Source organism: Diabrotica virgifera, chromosome 6 (genome assembly GCF_917563875.1).
Source record: "Diabrotica virgifera virgifera chromosome 6, PGI_DIABVI_V3a".
NCBI lineage: Eukaryota > Metazoa > Arthropoda > Insecta > Coleoptera > Chrysomelidae > Diabrotica > Diabrotica virgifera.
In genome coordinates this window covers 160,596,802-160,620,422 of record NC_065448.1, presented here as the reverse complement: position 1 = coordinate 160,620,422, position 23,621 = coordinate 160,596,802, and the positions used below count along the sequence as shown (strand labels likewise).

The window sequence follows — 23,621 nt, the reverse complement described above, 5'->3', positions numbered from 1 at the left end:
CAAATAAAAGAACTAAAAGAGGAAATTAACGAGGAAAAAAGTAAGATAATGATAATCAGCAGCAAAGAAGACAAGGAAAATAACAAAATAAGATAAAATGTAAAAACTCAGAATTGGAAATAGTTACAACTGACGAATGTATGAGAAGTATAGTTACTAAAGACGAAAAAAAAACACCAGAAAATAATAAATAGAGCAAATAAATCAAACAAGTATAAAATGCGTTAGCCCCGTAGAACAGGCAAAGGACGAGAACTTTTCAAAACAGTGAAAGTTTTAAAAACATCATACCTAGGCCACAGTATATAGAGGTTCCACAGTAAAACCACTCCTCTGTCGGCGCTTTGATCTCAAGAAGTAATACCGGCAGTACGCAATTGGTAACTCACCAGTGGTGGATGCGGGTTTTCCCTGTTAAAACCCGTACGTTTATATGCGAGTAGCAATGCGAGAGTGGGGCAAAAGCGACTGCCAACATTGCGCGGTCGCCATGCGCGACTACAGATTTTACTTCCAATTTTTCGGAGAGTGGTTCTATTGTCCCTCTTTATACTGTGCCTAGGCCACCCACTGAGAAATAATAAATACCAATATTAACTACTAGTGGAAGGAGAGATCGAGAGAAAGAGATGACTAAAAAGGAAAATATTATCGTGGCTAAGAAATATTCGACAATGGACAGGGCTAAATTTTGAACAACTAATAAGAACAGCTGAAGGCAAAAAAAGTTTACATTTGTAGTAGACAACCTCCATTGAGGAGAGGACAAATTAAGAAAAAGAAGCTCAAATACTTGTACGAAGACCAGACAAGAAAAAGAGAACACGAGAGACAAGGATAAAAATATATAACACAATAGTGATAACGACTCTGCTCTATGCAAGTGAAAACTGGCAAATTCTGGATAATCAAAGAGTAGAATAAATGCAATGGAGAATTAGACACCTAAGAAGGATATGTGAAAAGATAAAATGGGGTAGATTAAGCAACGAGACTATAAGTAGGATGGCCAATCAAGAACTAATAATGAATAAAATAGCAAAGTGATAAATGAACTGGTATTGGCATCTGACGATGTTGAGGATGCAACTAAACAGAATTACAAGAAAAGCGAACGAAGCAGAGAACATCGTTAAAAGAAAAAAAAGCAGGATAAGAAAAAAATTTATACAGTAAAGCTCGAAACACACACTAAGAATTTTGACCGGGCGATGGTTGAAATGTACATAGTGGCTCGAGCAATCATATGAAATATTTCTCCCTTCACCGACCGTTTCAAGCGGTGAAGGGAGAAAGATTTCACATAATTGCTCGAGCCACTATGTGCATTTCAACCATCGCACATTCAAAATTTTTAGTGTGTGAAACAAGCGTTAGTAGTAGAAAAGTTGGGCGGGAAAAATTAAACAAAAATCACTCGAGGAATTCAAAATAATGACAGAAAATAGAAAAGAATGGAAGAGATGGGTGAATGGAAATTAACACAGCTAGCCCAGATCCGACAACTTGATAGGGTAAAAGGAAGGGGAGAAACATATACAGTCAGAAAAATGAAAGAATTACCATGAACGATCACATCAATCACTTAATTTGTATTTGCTATGTTTTTCTATTCGCTCTGAGCTTCGCTGGTGTCGCTCCTGGCGGATTACTAATTCAACTTTCACCGGTAATTTTTAAATTTATTATTTAATTGTTACCGCTTAATATTTACAACGCAAAAAAGTAATTAAATTGTAATCGATTTTTTTAAGATTTTGCTAATCATTTTGACGTTCTATTGATAAAATATGAATTTCTTACTTCGGATACTTTCACAATTATCGTGTAGATGGCGCTAAGATTATTATAATTACATATTACGGAACATTAAAAAAACTTAAATTCAGTATTTAAAACGTAAGTATATTTAAGATAAAAATATATACCACAGCTTTGACCAACTAATATTTTTTATAATTAATGTTTTTAGGGATATTTACAAATTCGCGAGCGCCAGTAGTGGCAAGTCTGTAAACGATTACTGGAAATTTGACATAAATGTCAAAGTGATTAATTTAAAATTAAAATTAAAAACATTAATTATAAAAAGTATTAGTTTGTCAAAGCTGTGTTATATATTTTTACCTTAAATATACAATACGTTTTAAATACTGAATTTAAGTTTTTTTAATGTTCCGTAATATCTAATTATAAATTAATATATTAATCTTACCGCCATCTACACGATAATTGTGAAAGTATCCGAAGTACGAAATTCATATTTTATCAATAGAACGTCAAAATGATTAGCAAAATCTTAAAAAAATCGATTATAATTTAATTACTTTTTTGCGTTGTAAATATTAAGCGATAATAATTAAATAATAAATTTAAAAATTACCAGTGAAAGTTGATTAGTAATCCGCCAGGAGCGACACCAGCGAAGCTCACAGCGTATACGCTGTGAGCTTGTACGTAGAGGGGATATTTATAAATTCGCGAGCGCCAGTAGTGGCAAGTTTGTAAACGTTTACCGGAAATTTGACATAAATGTCAAAGTAATTAATTTAAAATAAAATTAAAAACATTAATTATAAAAAATATTAGTTGGTCAAAGCTGTGGTATATATTTTTACCTTAAATATACTTAGGTTTTAAATACTGAATTTACTTTTTTTTAATGTTCCGTAATATGTAATTATAAATTATTCTTAGCGCCATCTACACGATAATTGTGAAAATATCCGAAGTAAGGAATTAATATTTCATCAATAGAACGTCAAAATGATTAGCAAAATCTGTAAAAAATCTATTATAATTTAATTACTTTTTACCGTTGTAAATATTAAGCGATAACAATTAAATAATAAATTTAAAAATTACCGGTGAAAGTTGAATTAGTAATCCGCCAGGAGCGACACCAGCGAAGCTCAGAGCGTATAACAAACGTTTGTTATTTATTCGCGGTGTGCAAGTACTTGGAAGGGGAAACGAGAAACGAGCCTGCGCGAGTCGCGGAGAAATATTGCAACTATCTTAAATAATTCATATTGTCAATTGAAATTGTCAAATTGACGTATATTTCATACCTTCTGTCAATGAAGCAGAAAAATTATATATTGCTCCACAATATTGATGTGATATGCAATTATTATATAAAGGCAAATTTAATTAATTTTATTTTGCTTGCAGTACTGCATTTTAATAACTAATTTTATTTACTACATACAATTGTTGACGTTTTCATAACGTAACCTGAATCTTATTTTTTCTTCTTATTATTTTTTTGGACTATGGCCTTGACAATTATCCAGTAACCAGGACTAATATAATTGGCCAATATAATTAAAAGTGCGAATTTTAGTATAGAGCGTAGAAATAGGGGTCGCTTTGCCGAACTTGCACGGTCCCAATAGAAAAAGACAGCAAATACAAAATAAGTGATTGATGTGATCGTTCATGGGTGTCCTTTCATTTTTCCGACTGTATTAATGTTAGCAGTTTTCGTCTCTTTTGAGGTTATCCATTAGGGTGGGCCGAAAAATTTTTTTCTGTAAAATAACAACACCTGAGGTAAAAAAAGTTGCGTTGTACTAAAACACAAATTTTAAGCCCAAAATGAGTAGCTAAAAATATTTTTCTCCACTGCCACAAAGGCTCTATATTATTTTAATATAAAACGTCATTGTGGCAGTGGAAAAAATAAAAAAAATAACTTTTTCAAACACAGATCTTCATATTTTTTTATTATCTAATGTTGGAGATATCAGGGTTATTTATTTTGTACCCCAAAAAAGGTTTAAATAAAATCTGTATTGTTGTGGCTGGTTCATGTATACGTTATATACTAACGTATACTTTATTTGGCTATGTCGCCACTAAACAATAAATAGACAAAAATTAATTTAGAAACCTACTTCAAAAAATGTGATGATATACTCAAATAAAATATACGATAGTGTAAAAAAGTTGACATTACCAATCGTTATTTCACTTCTAAAATAACGTAATCTTGGACGTCAACGCTTCTGTACTGAACCTGAACGGTACTCTCATAAATACAGGCGTAAATGAGGCATTATATTGTTACCTACTGGAGAATAAAATCGAAAGGTCCCTGCAGTGGTTTATTTGCCAACAAGTTGACTATAATACATCTATTTGAACAACTGGATAGCAGTACCAGTGGACCATGTGCATTTTCGGACCTCTAGGAGAACGACTGTATGTTTGCGAAACTCTATCTTAGCTTCATTTTCAAAAGTAGAATCATCAGCTGACGATTTTCGCAGTGACGATCTTAGTACAGATCAAGAATTTCTGTACGATATTTGTCAAAACAGAAAGTAGTGTTTGTTCAGAACAACTTTCTAAGAGAGCCTGGGAAAATGGTTCATTCTTGCTGGCTTACCACTGCTTCCCGCATCTTTCGGTTATAGGTAGCAATCGGAAACCCCTCGAAAAATTTACAAATACTAAGCCATTTTAGAATAAAAGTGTATGCGCCCATGTGGTTTTGCATTAAGACTCAACCATCATGGCTTTATGGTTCAAGACATTTATTGAAGACAATATGACTCTGCGAGCAGACCTCTTATTAATACCAGAATTAAAAGATATAGTCTACAAAAATATTTAAAGAAAAGGATACTTTGGCAGTCCAGAGAATATTATTTTGATTATGCTATTATTTGGTGAACGTAAAAACATAAGACAACTGGGATTTTAAACAATTTTTAAGAGGAAATAATTAAATTACAAAGATAAGCGATATTTCATAGTAGCAGAATTATTTTTTTGCGCTAAGGAATACTTTGAGATTATCGACTGTCAGAAAGTTTTATAAACAGAGCGTCGTGTAGCTATGAAGCTATCAAAAGACCAACTAAGGAAAGTTGTTGAAAATCCCGACACCAGTCTTTTGGCATATGTAACAGCATACCATTGTCACACACAAGCGGTTGAGAGGGCGTATTTTCGTTTACTTTTTGTGTTCAAACCAAAGTCAGCTTTAGCTCAATTTATTTTTTTTTTGTATGCAAAAAAATCTACCATACAAAAAAATATAGTTTTTTCGAAAAATCCTTAGTTTTATATAGCTCTGTGGTAGTGGAAAAAATTATTTATCGGCCAAAATACATACTATGATGGCAGTTATCTTATCAAACACGTTTTTTGGCTCAGGCGACCATAATAAATTTAAAAAAAAAACGAATTTGGCATTTATTATATGATTAGATTTTTTCGAAAAAATCTCATTCTTATACAGCTCTGTAGCAGTGGAAAAAAATAAAATTAATTATTAAACAAAACACTGTGAAGTAAGTTATATAAATCTTTTCTGGGGTCAGGAAACTTAATTAAAAAAACAAAATAAAAACACATTACTCAACGGCCCACCCTATTATCCATCCAGAATATTTTAAGCATACGTCATATAACCACACGTCGTATAACCACGTTCTAAAGCCCTAATGACCTGTTCAGTTTATTGACTTTTATGGTACAAGTTATGGAACTGTCTATTTTTTGGGCAAGACATAATATGTACATATTATGTTCCCTTAAAGTGAATAATTTAACATCGATCATCAGAATTTTATATTGTATTACAATTAGCGTACAATTTAAAGGTTATTTTAACGAAAAAATGTGACTAGTTTCAACTTCGTTTCAACTACTGTAACGATGATTTAATGATGATCGAAAATGTTTTGAGTATAGTTATAATCGATTTGGATAAATTTTGAATTTTTTTAATAAAAAAATGTTCCAGTATATATAAGAAGTCTTGTACTTCATTGTTAAGTTTATTTCAGTTTGCGGACATACAAATAAAAATAATTAAATTATCCGACACCTATATCAAATAGTTATTTTTGTCGCTGTCCGTTATAGTTATTAAAAATATGTAGACAAAGAAATTAATTTGGAATAATATGTCAAAGTTATACTGTGTTTCTTTATTTCAGACCAAGTTAGTTGGAAGGAAAGCAACAGTAGCCGGTTGGGGACGAACCCGACACGGACAAGCTACCGTACCTTCAACATTACAAGAAGTCGAAGTGGAAGTTATACCAAACGAGAGATGCCAAAGATGGTTCCGAGCAGCAGGGAGACGGGAAACTATCCACGATGTATTTCTGTGTGCCGGATATAAAGAGGTATTTATTTTCTTTTCTTCAGTCTTTTATTTTTTCGTGTTCCTAGAAAAGCAACTGATTGTGTTATTCTTGTGTTTCGTTAACTTGTTCTGTTAATTCTTGTGTTTCGTTTTATGTATCTTTTACGTTAAATATTGTGTTCTAGGCATATTTTGTACTTATTTTGCCGTATAAACATATGAATGAATATTTATTTAAAAAAAAGAGTGTATAACCGCTAAGTTGTTGTTGTCATAGGCAAAAGTCACTCAATTTGGTTGTAAAGATATAGAAGTGGATTTTTTGCCCTATGGAATTTGAAATTCTGATTATTATGTGTGTTTCTGCGGTAATTATGTGTGTTTAAACTTTTTTGTGTAGGTGATTGTTTATGTATTCTGTCTGTGTGTTGCATATGCATTGTGTGTGACTGAAGACGATGTGTATCAGAGTTTATTAATCCGCTATTGCTGGTATTTTCTTGTTGTTGACTCCTTCTTTTAATATTGGCAACCAAAGATTGCTACGTTCTGCTAATCGGTTTGCTTTACATGTTTCTTCGTTGAGTAGAATGAGGGCTGCTTCTTCGATGTTTCTCTTATTCCATCGTAAGTCGAAGTGGAAGTTATACCAAACGAGAGATGCCAAAGATGGTTCCGAGCAGCAGGGAGACGGGAAACTATCCACGATGTATTTCTGTGTGCCGGATATAAAGAGGTATTTATTTTCTTTTCTTCAGTCTTTTATTTTTTCGTGTTCCTAGAAAAGCAACTGATTGTGTTATTCTTGTGTTTCGTTAACTTGTTCTGTTAATTCTTGTGTTTCGTTTTATGTATCTTTTACGTTAAATATTGTGTTCTAGGCATATTTTGTACTTATTTTGCCGTATAAACATATGAATGAATATTTATTTAAAAAAAAGAGTGTATAACCGCTAAGTTGTTGTTGTCATAGGCAAAAGTCACTCAATTTGGTTGTAAAGATATAGAAGTGGATTTTTTGCCCTATGGAATTTGAAATTCTGATTATTATGTGTGTTTCTGCGGTAATTATGTGTGTTTAAACTTTTTTGTGTAGGTGATTGTTTATGTATTCTGTCTGTGTGTTGCATATGCATTGTGTGTGACTGAAGACGATGTGTATCAGAGTTTATTAATCCGCTATTGCTGGTATTTTCTTGTTGTTGACTCCTTCTTTTAATATTGGCAACCAAAGATTGCTACGTTCTGCTAATCGGTTTGCTTTACATGTTTCTTCGTTGAGTAGAATGAGGGCTGCTTCTTCGATGTTTCTCTTATTCCATCGTAGTTTATGTTCATTATTCCAGACAATGGTTGTACAGACAGCGGTTGTATTGACAATGTTTACACCTTGAGCTCTGTTATTCAGTTTCACATAAGGCATAAAAAACGTAACCTATTCTCCATCTTTGTTGACTTTAAAAGAGCATTTGACTCAATAAACCACGCATTACTCTGGCAAAAATTATACCGTTCTGGTGGGACATCTAGGATCCTACAAATCGTTAAAAATTTATATCAAACTGCTTATTTTAAAGTAAATGCTTCAAATGGTTTTTCTAGGTCATTTGATGTTACAGCTGGTGTACTACAGGGTGAAACTTTAAGCCCATTATTTTTTCCTTATTTATTGCGGATATTGAAACATTCTTCTACGGAAATGATGCTCGAGGTGTAAGCATTGATTCAAAAAAATGAAATTCTGCTACTTCTGTATGCTGATGACCTAGTTATATTAGCTGACTCTGAAGCGGATGTTGGAATAAAACTAAAATTACTTGAATCCTACACTAAATCCAACGATCTCACTGTTAGTACCACAAAAACAAAAATACTCATATTTTCAAAAGGTGGCCACACCACAAACAACATTAATTTTTTTTACAACAATAATCCAGTGATCTCAACCAATGCATACAACTATTTGGGAGTGACATTTACTAAATCATCACTTTTTCGCGAAATGTCGTATACAACCATCGATAAAGCCAAGCAAGCAGTTGGATCAATTCTTCCAATTTTAACATCTAGTAAAATAGACTCGTGGTCACCAAGAATCAAACTCTTTGAGTCACTGGCATTGAGTGTGATGTCAAACTGCGCTCCCGTTTGGGCACTTTGATACACTGAAGCTCTCGAAAAAGTACAAACTACTTATTTAAAACGAATTCTGTTACTACCAAAAAACACCACTGATTATGCAACGCGGTTAGAAACGGGACGTGTAAAATATTCGTATAATCTTTTTAAAATGACTTTGAGTTGGTTAAAAAATTTTGCTTATGGACGATAAACGTTATCCCAAACTTTGTTACAATCAACAACTACGATTAGTAGGTTTAGCAGATGAAGCATATAACTGGGCAGCACAGGTTAAAGGTATGTTCAATTCCATTGATTGTACAGATATATGGATTAATCTCAGTCTTACTTCGCTTAATAAAAATAAAAAAATGTTACTGCTAAAATTTTATAACAAATTGCATGAAATCGACATAACTTTATTTCAGAGGTCTTCTTGTCTGTCTTTCTACCCTACATTTAAAGCATATAGAACCCTAAACCCTTACCTATTACTTAAACTGCCAATACAGGTCACGCGGACTATAACCCAACTGAGACTGTGTAATAAATTTCGAATTTCATTCACCTATAAGGGATGTTACTATTCTATCGATCCAGATAATATTTGCACTGCCTGTAACACAAGACAACTCGAAACTATTGATCACCTTCTATTTAACTGTCCTATCTATAGCACTATGAAACCAGTAGTTATTTGTTTTCAAAGCATGGATTCACTATTAAATGCTCTTGATAATCTCACTCCCAACAACGCTAAAATCATTGCAGGGTACATATGGAATATTTTAAAACTCAGAGCGTTTATCTTGAATGAATAATTTTTCTCATATAAATTCCATTGTGCAATTCTATATTTACCGTTTATTTATATATGTGTTTACATTTTTTTTTGTTTTTAATTTTTGTATCACTATTATTCGTCTCTTTGTAATGTAATTTTGTCATATGTGTATTACTTATTTATTACCTATTTATTTTGTCATACTATATCTGCATGTCACTATACGTATTTGTTCAAAATTTTTTATTATAGTATTGTCGAACAAACCTCTTGCTATGGACTTATTGTATTCCAAGAAGCAATAAATATTATTATTATTATTCCAGACATGGTTCCACATCTGTGATCTGTCGAAGTCCTTACCTAGAATCCAGTGTGTATCACTTTTTCTTATAAGATTAAAAAATGTCCAGAGAGAAGAAGCATTACTACCATTGCGAAGATATTATTTCGTTTTCTTCGTCCTCTTCTTCTTCTATATTTTCTGTTCCTCCTTTTTCCTTTTTTCTTTTTCTTCTTTTTCAAGGTGGTTTCGATGTACTGGGTTTTCAGGTCTTGCAATTTTTGCCTGCTATCGTCTATTCTAAGCATATTTAATACTATTTTCTCTCCTCTGTAGAGATCGTATTCCATGTCTTCTAAACATTCTTCCCAATTTTCCAAATTTTTATAAATTAAATATTTGCATTTACTTCATTTCTTATTATCTTGTGGTCATCGTATTCTGCATTATGCCTTCTGTACTCCAGGTATGATTTTCTATCATTTGCTGTCAAGGTTTTACTTCAAACGTGAATCACGGTGTAAGTATTATTTAGTTTTCCGGTGTTGTTTATTTTCTTTTTTCATATGCTTCTTCAGCAGTTTTCAGAGTAATGTTTGTAGTCTGTTCCATAATGTCTATTGTCATCTTTCGGTAAAATTGGTCCTTCTTCCATTTTCTGTGAGTATAGGTTCATAAAGTTATTTTGTCGTTTTGTCGGAAATAACTTCTACATTTAATTTTTTTACACTTTCGATTTTCATGTCTTCTTCACTTATGTGATTTTTTTGTTTTCGCTATTAACGTAATATCGTGATTTGTTGTGGTAGAAGCAAGTATTTTTATGAGTTAAGTATTCTCAGGTTGATTTGAGGGGTTCTGTTCGTTATAACATAGTCCATGGTTAATTTATGTCTACGGATATTTTCGAAGCTGTATTAATGTTAGGGTTTGTGTGGATAGAATGTACTATTTTTGCGTAACCTATTTTGGGCCACACATTTTCGTAGATTCTATCCTTGAAATGAAATCCGCGGGCAAAATTATTTAGTTTCTTTTTAATATTTGGTCCAGGTTTTAAGTATTTCAATAGTACTACGATATTTAAATACTGAATTTGAAAATCGTTTCTTCTTTCATTTTTACTAAAATACTATTTTGTATTTTTAGGGTGGTAGAGATTCCTGTCAAGGTGACTCAGGAGGACCTTTGACGCTCACAGTCGAAGGACGAAAGACACTAATAGGACTAGTTTCGTGGGGTATTGGCTGTGGAAGGGAACATCTTCCGGGAGTGTACACTAATATTCAAAAGTTCGTGCCTTGGATGGACAAAGTGATGATGGGATAACGTATTGCTAGTCGTAAAATTAATATAGGTGACTCACGTTTTAGAATAATAGAATAATTATTTTATTTATTTATTTGACGAGCTCGATCAATTTGCCTTTATTTTACTGAGCATTTTCAAAGAAAACATTACATTATTCTTTATTTGCATGATTTGCTATGCAGGGTTTAATATTAAGAACTACTTATAGAGGGTAAAATACTGGGTTGGGATAAGTTATGGAACCAAGCAAATATCTTTGAAACGAAAAAAACAATATTTATGAAACTTTGCATGCAAGTACAGTGACGCAAAAGGCATCTGTTGTCATAGTTTTTGTTACTATTCCACTTCCGGTTTCACCGGAAATACCCCTAATTTATTTAATTTAAATGGAACACCCTATATATTTTTGCGGATTTTAAAAGAACTTGTTATTTTTAATTCATACTTACCAAATTCGGTAGAGAAAATTTGTTAAAAAGTGTCTGTAGATAATTTTTTGTATTAATACAACGTAATAGGAAATAAACGAGTACCATCTATACTATAGACTAATTCTTGTTTACATGCACTGCATGACTTATTTGAATTTAGTATAGTAGGTAAAACTGTTACTGAACTAATTGACAGAAATAAGTTGTATTAAAAATGGTTCACTTAAGTGGAAAAGATCGTATTGAAATATTAATGATAATAGGGTATGGAGAATTTTCATTTTTTGGAAGTGAATTTTCCAAATCCATGGATTGGACGTAGAGGATTCATAGAGTGGCCCGCTCGTTCTCCGGACCTCAACCGTTAGATTTTTTTCTTTGGGTTATCTAAAATTACGTGTTCACGTTAGTCGAACCAATATGCTTGCAGGATTTGAGAAAAAGAATAATAATTGATGAATGTAAACTAATACGTGGAGAAATCTTGCAAAAAGTGACTCACGAATTTATTTATAGGCTTGCACGTTGTCAGGAGGTGAACAGCAAACATTTGAAATTATTATTTTTTTATTTTTAATATCATTGGTCCAACGTAAATAAATTAACCTATTTTTTAACTGTAAAGAGATTTATTTCTTGTTTTAATAGTTTTTTCTTCCAAACTTGGTATGTATGAATTAATAATAACAAGTTATTTTAAAATCTGCAAAAATATACAGGCTGTCCCGTTTAAAGTAAATAAGTTAAGGGTATTTTCAGTGAAACCGGAAGTGGAGTAGTAACAAAAAATATGGCATTAGATGCCTTTTTCGTCACTGTACTTGCATGCAAATTTTAATAAATATTGTTCTTTTTGTCTCAAAGATATTTGCTTGGTTCCATACTTTATCCCAACTCTGTATAGTAAGAAACCAGTAGAAAGACGCCAGAATTCATAACTAAAAGACCCAACGAAATGGTATATTTGCCTATCGACAAGAATAGCTTTGAAGCCTTCGAGTTCAAGAGAATCTTTAAAATTCCTGGACGGATCATATAAGCAGCGCCGAAGCACCAGTAGAACCACTCTCCAAAAAATTGGAAGTAAAATCTGTAGTCGCGCATGGCGACCGCGCAATGTTCTTAGTCGCTTTTGCCCCACTCTCGCATTGTTAGTCGTATAGAAACGTACGAGTTTTAACAGAGAAAACCCGCATCCACGACTGGTGAATTATCAATTGTGTACTGCCGGTATTACTTCTTGAGATCAAAGTGCCGACAGAGAAGTGGTTTTACTGTCCCTCTTTATACTGTGGCCAAAGTATTACGCCGAATAGCGGGAAAAGGTAATTGCTGCAAGTAGTGAAAAAAAGGAAAGCAGCCTACCTGGGTCTGTCGCTAGAGAAATCTACTATTGTATAATATATTGTTGTAGACGACCTACCCCAAATCTAAGCCGAATCAGATTAGTAGTTTTGTTTTGACCGCGTTTGTAAGCGGGCGTGTCTGGGTATTTTAGAATAATGAAAAAATAGCAATATCGGTCGGAGATTCGACTCCTGTTTTGGAAGGGAAATCCTGCAGTAAAATCAAAGAGCGTATGGACCCTGTGTACGGTCACGCCCAGGTGACTCGAAAATGGTTACGATGGAGGATAATTTGAAAATAAACAACCATCTCGTATTGGCAGACTGTCTACTCAAGATGCGCGAGATAGCTGAGACAGTAGGCATCTTAAGAGATCGCGTGGGTCGTCATATCCTGCTTGAAATTTTGGACATAAGAAAGTTGTCGGCGCGATGGGTGCTGCATTAACTCTCTCCGAACAATAAGCGCCACCATAATACCACTGCAGAACTGTGTCTGAGGCTGTTTAAGCGTAATCAAAAGGTATTTCTACGTTGTTTCATAAGTGTCGACGAAACATGGTTCTAGTGGTACACACTCGAGACGAAGGAACAGCCAATACAATAAATTCGTCCTCCGAAAGGGGAGAAGATTATACAAAGGGCCGGAAAAGAGATGGTCACCATTTTATGAGATTGACAAGGTGTGATCTGCATCATCCTGTAAAAGGACAAAACGGTCATAGAGCTTTACTATGACGCATTATTGGGCCGATTCGATGCCGATGTTCAGAAAAAACAGCCTCAATTAGACAACAAAAATACTTTTTCACCATGGCAATGCACCGGCTTACACCTCCGCCGTCGTCATGGCTATATTGATCGAATTGGGCTAATAACTACTGCTTCGTCCACCGTATTCTCCGTATTTGCCATTGTACGAATTATTTTTTTTTAACTTTATTCTGTTTTCAAAATATTCTTAAAGTAAGACTAGCAAGCCTATAATTCTATAGTTTGTTGCGCCATTCTCTCATAACCACTTAATCTCTTACAAAAGTGTATGTTCTCTCTGTAACGCTCTCGTAACTGGATGCTCCTTCTCATCGTTAACAAAATAAGAACTAATGATCCCATGACTAGACACAACACACCAAATGGTGACTTATTCACTGTAGAGAAGTTTCTCTACAATGACATCTCGAACGTTCTAATTCAAGAAATTGAGTTGCTTATGTATTGCTATACCTATCCGTTAAAGGGAATGTGACTCTCGTCCGAAAATCATACCTTTCTCAGTGAATTTAGATCTTCGTATATTAGACTCAGTACACCACAGTCAACTTTTTCTTGCACGTTTATTTGCAACGTATAAGAATAACCACCAAGAGATTTGAACAGTCGATATCTGAATATTTCACTGGAATTAAGTTTATACGCCTTTGTGTTGGACACTGTAAGATCTGATCGAAAAAGTGTCCATGATCATTGTTAGAAAGAACTCTTTTTTGACTTTTTGGAAGAGCCGTTTGCTCTGACATACAGCACTACCAGACTTGTAGTACTAAACACTACCAGGTTTCGCACTTGTTTTAAACACTTGTTTTACACCATTATTCCCTCCATTTTCGTATGACCGGAAATATTGCTCTATTATAAACTGTTTCTTCTTAGCTGTGATTTAGCTGTGATCATAATTTTCACGACGGTTTTAATAATAAAGCAGAATAAAGAAGAATATGACAGTTCAACTGTCGTGATATCAGGCTTTCTCTAGAAATAAGAATGTTAATACCAGATATATTTAATACCTTGTTCGGCGTGGAAGCATGCGGAAACAGGCCAATATAAAAAGCATTGAGAGTTTTGAAATGTGGTGCTATCGATAAATATGAAGAATACGTTGGGTTAACCGAACCACAAATGAAGAAGTATTATGGCAAATGGACAAAAGGCCTGAAGTAATACCACAAAAAAAGGAAAATTGGAATACTTGGACCATCTAATACGGGGACAAAAATAAACATTCCTACAAAATATAATGCAGGGAAATATTGCAGAACGAAGTAATTGGGGCTGCAGATTATTGTCCTGGATGATAAATTTAAGAGAGTGTTTTGGTTCCACCACCACAAACAATCTATTTAGAACTACTGTAAACGAAACTCAAATAGCCTTGGTGATATCCTATCTTTGACAGTAAAGGATCGAAAAGGAGAAGAAATTATGATGGTTAATGACAAATAATCCTAATCAAATAAAGATGTATTGATATCGGAACTGCTTATTCTGGCGACTACCGTATTTGAGATTCTAAGGTATTACATTACAATGTTGTACGCCATAAGATTGATCTTAGTCACAATGAAAAAATATCATTGGCATATTATCACAATTTTTTTTGTTTTTTAAATTCGCTCTATTATTTCTTAAATATGAGTCACTCTATTAACGATAATATTTATTTTGTACTGAAAATGACTTAACTGTAATGGGTCTTGAGCCCACACTTAAAAAAAATATCACCTTCCTCATTAGACTTATTCAGTTGTTCATGCCGAGTCAGACTACTTTTCTATTTAAGAAAATTTTCGGGAGGTGGGTGTTTCATAAATTTAGAGATTTCTAAACTTTGGTGCGTCCGATATACGCCAGTCAATGGAGCAAGAATAGGATATTACCTCCGAATTCTATCCTACTGCATGGATTTTAATGAAATTTTGGGCCTAGTCGCTACTTATCTCCTAATTCAAAGTCTAGCCTATGCCGATGTGTGCTTTTATCTTGGGGGTGGTTCCCACCCCTTCTTAGGGTTGGAAAAATTTTTGGTTAAAGTTACCGCAGAATTTGCTAGAGAACCTAATTATAAGCAAAAACTGTAATACAATTTTTTTTTTAAACTCATGCTTTTCAGAGACATTCATGGTTGAAAATTGGCCATTTTCATTGAAACGTAATTCTTTCCGAACGGTTTTTTGCGAATACCTTACAAACTATGCATCTAACTAAAAAAACTATATTAAACATTTTTGTAGGTTATAAAAAATAAAGAGACACTTGCCTCCACAAATCTTCTAGTTATAATACAAAAAGCGATTGGTAGGTGAAAATAGTTTGTTTTTTGCTACATCCTCAAATTGCTGTATTCAACTTGAAATAACAGAGAAACGGTCAAGTTTAGGTGTATAATGCTACTAATACCTTTCATAGTGCTTGAAACGATCTTTAAAATGAGCTAGCTATATTAGAGGTCCATTACATTAAAATTAAGCGAGATAGCTGCAAACAAAATTGATAACTAATATATTTTAAGAAAAAATGAGAATTAATTTAACCCCCTTCCACCAAAATGTAAATGCATCGTTTTCCCCCTACCATATCTTTGATTATAGTGTTATTTCTATGGTTAAAAAGTTGGACAGGCTTAAAATGAATAGTTGTTGAAAATAAAAGATCAAATTTTAGAGCGCATTTTTAAATTTTCTTAAAAATCTTCCTTTTTTTCCATGTAACTTGAAAATGATAAGAGATACAGTAATGAAAAATAAAAAGGAAATTTATATTTGAAAAAGCCCTACATTTTTGTGTGGTATCTTTTTTCCGTATCTCTTATCTTTTTCGATTTGCAAGGAGGAAAAGGAAGATTTTTAAGAAAATTTAAAAATGCGCTCTATAATTTCAACTTATTTTTTTCAAAAACCGTTCATTTTAATTCCGTCCAATTTTTGAACATAGAAATAATACTATAATAAAAAGTATTGTAGAAGGAAAGCGATGTATTTAAGTTCTGATAGATGAGGGGTTCAATATACTTATCATTTCTTCTTAAAATACATTAGTCATCAATTTTTGCAGAATATCTCGCTTAGTTTGAATGTGATCGACATTTATTACTGCTCATTTTAAAGGTCTTTTCAAACCCTATAAAAGTTATTAGTACCATTATATATCTAAAATCGACAGTTTCCCTTTTATTTCAAGTTGAATAAACCGATTTGAGCATGCAGCAAAAAAACAAACTCTTCTTATCTACCATACCCCTCTTTGTATTTTAACTAGAAGATTTATGAGGTAACAAATCTCTTTGTTTTTTTATAAACTACAGAAATATTTTATATAGTTTTTCTGTTAGATGCATAGTTTTTAAGGTATTCGCAAAAATCCGTCCGAAAAGGTGTAATTTTTCAATGAAAATGGCCAATTTTCAACCACGAATAACTCAGAAATTATTGAGTTTTCAAAAGATAATTATAGAACAGTTTTTGCTTAAAATTAGGTTCTCTAGCCCCTTCCGTGGCTATTTTAACCAAAACATATTTCACCGCCGAGAAGGGGTGGGAACCACCCCAAGATAAAAGCGCACATCGACATAAGGTAGACTTTGTTTCTTGAGCTATTCCCTCCTTACTGTGAAAATATCAAGTAAATCGATGTAGTAGGATGGAATTCGCAGCCAAATACCCTCATTGACTGCCCTAATAACTGAAATAAAACATTTGTCGGACTAACAGTTAACTGTAAATATGTCTATCTAACAATCCTGCAGAAATCATGTGTGAAGGTATAAATTATATGACTCTTTATGAAGCGTGCGCCCCTATGGTTGGTGTACTATTTAGTCAGAAATGATTTTTTTAGGATTGTTTGATAGAAATACTAACAATTTAAGTACTGATAATATTGTACGACACATTTTTAAGAGTAGGGGAGAGTCGGCTAATGGTGCGCGTCGGGTAATTGTGCGCATCGTTATTTCTAATCTCATATTTAATAAAATTGCAAAAACAATATTGTCGAGCCATCTAGTAGCAACTGCCATATCTATCCGACACAAACGAACGTCGGGAGATAATTTACCGGTTGGCAGTTATCGTTTACATGTTTTCGCGTGGTATGATATTGTTTGCGTGACTGAGAAAATAAGCGATAACTATTTTTCTTGACAGAAATATAGTTTAAATAGTACTTACATCTTTTATTTATTTACCATTTTAAACACTGATATAGTTAGTTTTTCTCTATTCTTTTTTGTTTTTATTAAATTTTGTGTTATGTGGTGAAGTGTAACGTCGTCTAATGGTGCGCATTGCGCACCATTAGCCGGCAAGGTATATAAAGGCATTTTTTACGTTTTGTGACAAGCGTTAAACAACCGTCAAAGTAAAGAAAGGGACAAAGAGAAAAAGTACACGAAGTTGAGAAAAAGTACAAAAAGGAAAATTTTTGGACACAACAGCTCCGAAGTTATTTCAGAAAGTGAACTGTGCCATGATGATGAGTTGGAAGATCTCGTGTCAGATTAAATGACTTCTGTGTATTGTGGTGATGATAGCAAAGAAGACGAGGTATGGTGCAAGTGTTCGACATATTGTCAGTGGTCTAATGCCATGTGTATACGACAGGATAGTCCAGAATGATTGATATATTATTTGTGACTTCTGCCATACTTGGATTTTTTTAAATATCTGTAACTTGGTTTCTTATCTTTTTCCGTGTATTTGTTTGTTCCTTTAGTATTTATGTTCAATAAGCTACATTTTCGAAGGTTATTTGTAAGTTCTATTATTGCGCACAGTTATCCGACATATGCACACCATTAGCCGAATAGGAAATGTTTTAAGTTTGTGAAATATCCTGAATTTGCCTTAGGTGCGCACCAATAGCCGACGCTCCCCTACTGCTGTTGTTGGACGCACCAAAGTTTAGAAACTTCTATATTTACGAAACACCCCTCTCCCGAAAATTTGTCCGACTCGACATAAATAACTGAATAAAAAAAGTCTCATGAAGGAGGTAATAATCTTTTTTAAGTGTGGGTCCAAGGTGTATAAGAGGTCACGAACTCTTTTAGATAAATTATTTACGATTATTTTTTTTGTAAACGAAAAACTTTATATGTATTTATTTCTAGGATTCCTGCGAATGTTTGTGAGGTTCTAAGGTGTATTAGTTATTTATTCTATTTTGTTGATTTTTCTTTTGTAACTTAATTTCATAAATCATTTCATTTCTTTCTTCTCTTCTTAAAATGATTTACTTTTTAGAAACTTTTTGAATTGCTATATTATTCTATACATGCGTCACACTTTGCCTTATCATTAAAAATTTGGGTGTAAACACATGATTTTTACAAATATGGAACATATTATGCTCAGTAAGAAATGTATGCTTTAATAATGTACTGATCTTGATCAGTACATTATTAACAGATTACAGATGAAATCGTGAAATCAAGTAACATTTTTATTTAGGGCACAAAAAACTTTGACTAGTAGGCGCCAAAGTATACTAGCTTAAAGATCATTTAGAGATTTTCAAAAAAGGCCTTAATTATTAATATACAGTATATATGAGGTAAAGAAAATTATGTTTATATCTGCGTTTTTAATATTTGCCTATCAGCAGTTGACGACTACGGGCTGAAGCTGACTACAGAATCTGTGAAAGATGGCAGAATTCTGAAGTGAACACCATGAATAAATGAAAAATATACAACAAGCCAATTGCCCGTAGACCAATCGGTTTAGAATATACAGGTTTCGAAAACCAGTTCTGCCTTACTTTATGTTCTTGATGGTGCTGAAAACGGTGGTGCTGTAAAAATTACTATTTTGACAATGCTCCCCCACTTAAAATTTAAAATATACTTCATTTTCATTTTCAGCAACACCAAAAACATAAGGTAAGGTCAACATTAGCCATTCACCACCCGTGATAGTATCTCAAGAAATAAGCGTTATTTTGGCGGTGTAATACGTCTATATTAAAAGTTACACTATTTTTTTCTATAAAACATTTTGATTTAAAACTCCCCAGAAAACTTCCCTGTACTCTATGTTTTAAGGTAAACATGATTAATAAGCTATATTTTAAATTTTGTTACTCAACTTTTGCGATTTAACTTTGGAAATCATAAATGTGCACCTTTTAGTTCAAAACTTAAAAAAATTCATAAATTTTATTAAAATAAGAATGAAGGCTTGCAATACGTCCCATAGTCTTTCGAGAGGTGAAAAATATAATGTAAAAGTTTCAGCAAATAATATATACTCTAAGGTCTATATTTTTTGGTTTCAGAAAAAATATTAAAATGAAACAGAATTTTAGCGAGCTAAAGGCAAAAAACGTGAACTTTTTTTTTATTTTTAGGGTAAAATTGCAATTTTGACAATGTATCCACACTTAAAATTCAAAGTAAACTTCATTTTCGTTTTCACCGCCACCAAAAACATAAAGTATGACCAAAATTAACCAATCACCACAGCGTGGTCAGTACCATGTCATTTTAGGGGTGCCTACCGTACGCCTAATAAGTTTGTCCCTTCTCTAAAAGCTAAAGTTTTAGTATAGGTTTTATTATTCAAAGCCATTTTACGAACAAATAATGTTTTCGACTAATGTTAAGAAAACCACAAAACTGTCAAACAATAAATACAGTGTGGCAATCTAGCAATTTTTGCTAGAGTAATCTTGCGTTTTTAATTACACAGTTAAAAATATGCAAATAAAGGGCTATGCTTTATTAAATCTTTTTAACCATTATTATTTACTATGCCTTATTTTACCAATAGGTTGTGCCTCATTTTGACTTCATAGACTTCATTTTGACGATTCATAGATGGTGCTAGTTGCATATTGAAAATATTTGACTCCAGTTCAGTGTTTCTACACAGGTGCTCTGATGAGAATTCAAAATACGTATTAGCACATAGTAAACTCCCTATTCTGTAATCAAATCTGAATAATCTTTACTTTTGTTGTATTGTAAAGGTAAATTAAGGTAATTATGTCAGGTTTTAGTGTTTATTACAATGAAAATCGCGATAATCGAACAAATGGTGTATTTTCGCCTTTACGGTACAAAATCTCAATGCTAACTAAACCAAAAACAGACGCCAAATAATATTGTCCATCTCCTTTTAGCATCTGCTAAATATCAAAGATAAAAACTACGGTCAGAGTAAACCACACATACCCTATTCAGGTCACTTCCCAAAACACAGAACTTTTGCAAAAGCATGTGTCGTTTGACGATCATAACTACAGTCACCCTCCAGGGGCGTATCGTAAGGAATTAGTTTGTTACAGTCTCCCCCCCCCCCGGCATCGAACTCGCTAGAGGAGGGTCCAGCAGATGTTGCAATTTTCTTCCTGGGGCGTGTTCGTCTTCGTCTTGGCCCTGCGGGCGTTGGAGCTTCCTTCACGATTATCGAAGGTAACCATTTCAATATCACTGCAGTTTTTCCCGGATCAACTTCCACGACGTTCACTTGTTGATACTCCGATCGCCAGTCATATAAAGGATCCGAGCCACTAGTTATGGTGTTTAAACAGTGATAGTCCACGCAAAGTCTTGTACCGCCATCCTTTTTCGGCACTAATACAACCGGCGCGGCCAAAACACTTCCGTATTCTTGGACGATGTCTTCCCCCAAAGGTCTATCCAACTCGGTTCCAAGCACTTCTCTCTTGACAGGTGACACCCGGTACAGTGGTAGTGAATTTGGTGCGTTATTTCCCGTATTAGCATACTCGGAAGGCTCTCCTCCCATTCTGAAGTTATTCTTCCTTCTTCTTTCGTTGGCTCGAGCTCGTTCATATTCTAGAACTATTTCTGCGGAAGAAAAATCTATCGCGGATTCTTCCGTATGACTACACTCTGGGCAGTAAGCCCTAATAAATCCCGGATTACCACAACCGTAACACTTTAACGGGGTGTTTAGGCTCTTGCGCGGCGAATTCGAAGTAATTGTTCCGACGGTAGCACTGTCCGTACGCGAAGAACTCACAATTTCTTTCGAAGTCGTAGGTCGATCGGTGGATTGTCTCTAATGTTTATTTCCACAGATCTATTTGAAACAGAGTTCGACTCAAAAGTAATTTTAATCGTACTCAAATGTTCAATGTTTTGCGTGGAACGCAAATTGTACAAATGGTTGGTCATGAAAAAATTAGAAAGTACTTGCCAGTAAATAGCTGTGTCCACGCTTGGATAAAGAATACCTCCAGCACCTTTCTGCACACCACCTGTACGATCCTTGGAACAACTAGCACTAAATCACTTTCGAGTTTGACAAGACAGAAGACACGTAACCGAAGTAGTCAATTGTCTAATAAATATTAAAAATAGACAAAAGCAACCGAATAACTAAAACGAATCCCTTTGTTACTTATAAACAAACAGTAGGCCCACTTAATTATTTAATCAGCGAAGCACTTAATTATTTTTAAGTTTTGAGTTCTTCTTTCAGCGATCTTCTTTTGAACACCTTTGCGAAAAGGGTCCACACTGAATAATTTAACAATTATTATCGCTGAAGCACACTTTTCTAACGCGATTTTTCGTTTAAACTACCGAAACACGATTCATCCCGTAATTTTCAAGTAAACGCCACTACGTTTGGGCGACATTGTACAGGTAAATTAAGGTAATTATCTCAGGTTTTAGGGTTTATTACAATGAAAATCACGATAATCGAACAAATGATGTATTTTCGCCTTTACGGTACAAAATCTCAATGCTAACTAAACCAAAAACATACGCCAAATAATATTGTCTCTCACCTTTTAGTATCTGTTAAATATCAAAGATAAAAACTACGGTCAGAGTAGACCACACACACTATATTCAGGTCACTTCCCAAAACACAGAACTTTTGCAAAAGCATGTGTCGTTTGACGATCATAACTACAGTCACCCTCCAGGGGCGTATCGTAAGGAATTAGTTTATAACACTATATTTTTATTCACTTTTGTGGATATTAGAATATTGGATTATTTTGTGGCTAAAGATTATTCTCACGGTGAACGACATGTCGCGAATGCAATTATAGATTCCCTTGTCGAGTATTTTACCACTCTTTTCTGCTTTATTTTTCCCTCCTTTATTCGAATTTCAGTAACTGCCTTATTTTGACTTTATTAAGTAATTTATAGCTTCAAAAATAATTAAGATAATAAAATGAATGAAATAAAATGAAATTAATGAAATGAAATATATAGAAAAAAATACATATTATGTATAGAAAATGAACCAATCTTGAATAAGGAAAAATAGCTGTATTTTTCCAAAGGATTGAATTATTTTTCAGTAGTATTCATTTTTCATAGTATTTTTCTTCAACGTAGATGATAGAAACATAATTGTGTTTTTTATGGATTTATTTATTTACAGATTTAGAAATACTAAAAAGTATCACTAACTGTATTGTCTCTAAAAGCATATCTTCGTTTCCGTTATAAGTTGGATCTAATCAATCTGTAGTAGAACTGAAGGCTGACTCGTATAGAGGAAAGCAGGAATCTTAGTCAAGATTCCTACTTGACAGAGTAGTTACCTACGCTAAATATTTTTTGCACACCGAACTTTAAAATAATAGTGAGCTTTGAAATATTAGAAAAAAAAAATTTCTTCAAACTTTTATTCTTGTACCATAAAAAATCTTTCTTGTATTATTAAGAACCCCTGACCATATTTATTATTGTCGATTTATAATAACCGAGTGTAAAATATTACCAGCAATATGTTTTTAAGATGTTTTATTTAGGTATTATCTTAATAAAATTTATTTATTTTATAATGTCTGTTTATTTATTTCAATGAATAATTTTTATATAATTTAAAGAAGAACTGTTTAAGCGCAAGCTCTTAGGAAAACGAACTGTAAAACTAATATAGATAAGAGAGATTTGAACCTGCTAACAAAGGTTTTAACAAAAACTGATTACCCATTGACATTTATAAACTAAATATAAATTATACAAGATTAAAAAAAGGAAAAAAGAAAAAAGAAGTAGTGTTGGACGGACACGGCATAGCTATAAATTATACAAGATTAAAAAAAGGAAAAAAGAAAGAAGAAGTAGTGTTGGACGGACACGACATAGCTATAGACTAATGCCTCCTCTACATATCAGCAGACGCGTCTGCGGATGCATCTGCGGATGCATCTGCCGATGTATCTGATGCCTCCTCTACATATCAGCAGACGCGTCTGCGGATGCATCTGCGGACGCATCTGCCGATGTATCTGCATGCCTCCTCTACATATCAGCAGACGCGTGCGCGGATGACATCCCCGTATGCATCCGCAGATGTGTAGATGGGGTAATTTGGTCGTCTGTTCTTTATTTTTCGCGTCGGCAGATGCAAAAAATAAACAACAGACGACCAAATAGACCGTGATAGTCGTGACGTCAAAACGGCAAAAAAAGTTTTCCAAACACGTTGTGTCTAGGTACACGCTAAAATGTACG

General features: G+C 33.6%; 1 protein-coding gene across 3 annotated transcripts in view; it reads left to right on the top strand.

Annotated features, from left to right (window-relative positions):
- The window catches only part of LOC114335645 (serine proteinase stubble), a 303,061-nt gene extending 280,116 nt beyond the window's left edge, over positions 1 to 22,945 (top strand). For all 3 annotated transcript variants that reach the window (XM_028285919.2, XM_028285909.2, XM_028285935.2), the window contains 2 exons: positions 5,955 to 6,146; positions 10,444 to 22,945. In XM_028285919.2, coding sequence (XP_028141720.1) covers positions 5,955 to 6,146; positions 10,444 to 10,623 — 372 coding nt within the window. In that variant the 3' untranslated portion in view covers positions 10,624 to 22,945. The remainder of the gene's footprint in view (positions 1 to 5,954; positions 6,147 to 10,443) is intronic.
- Positions 22,946 to 23,621: the final 676 nt, after the last annotated feature.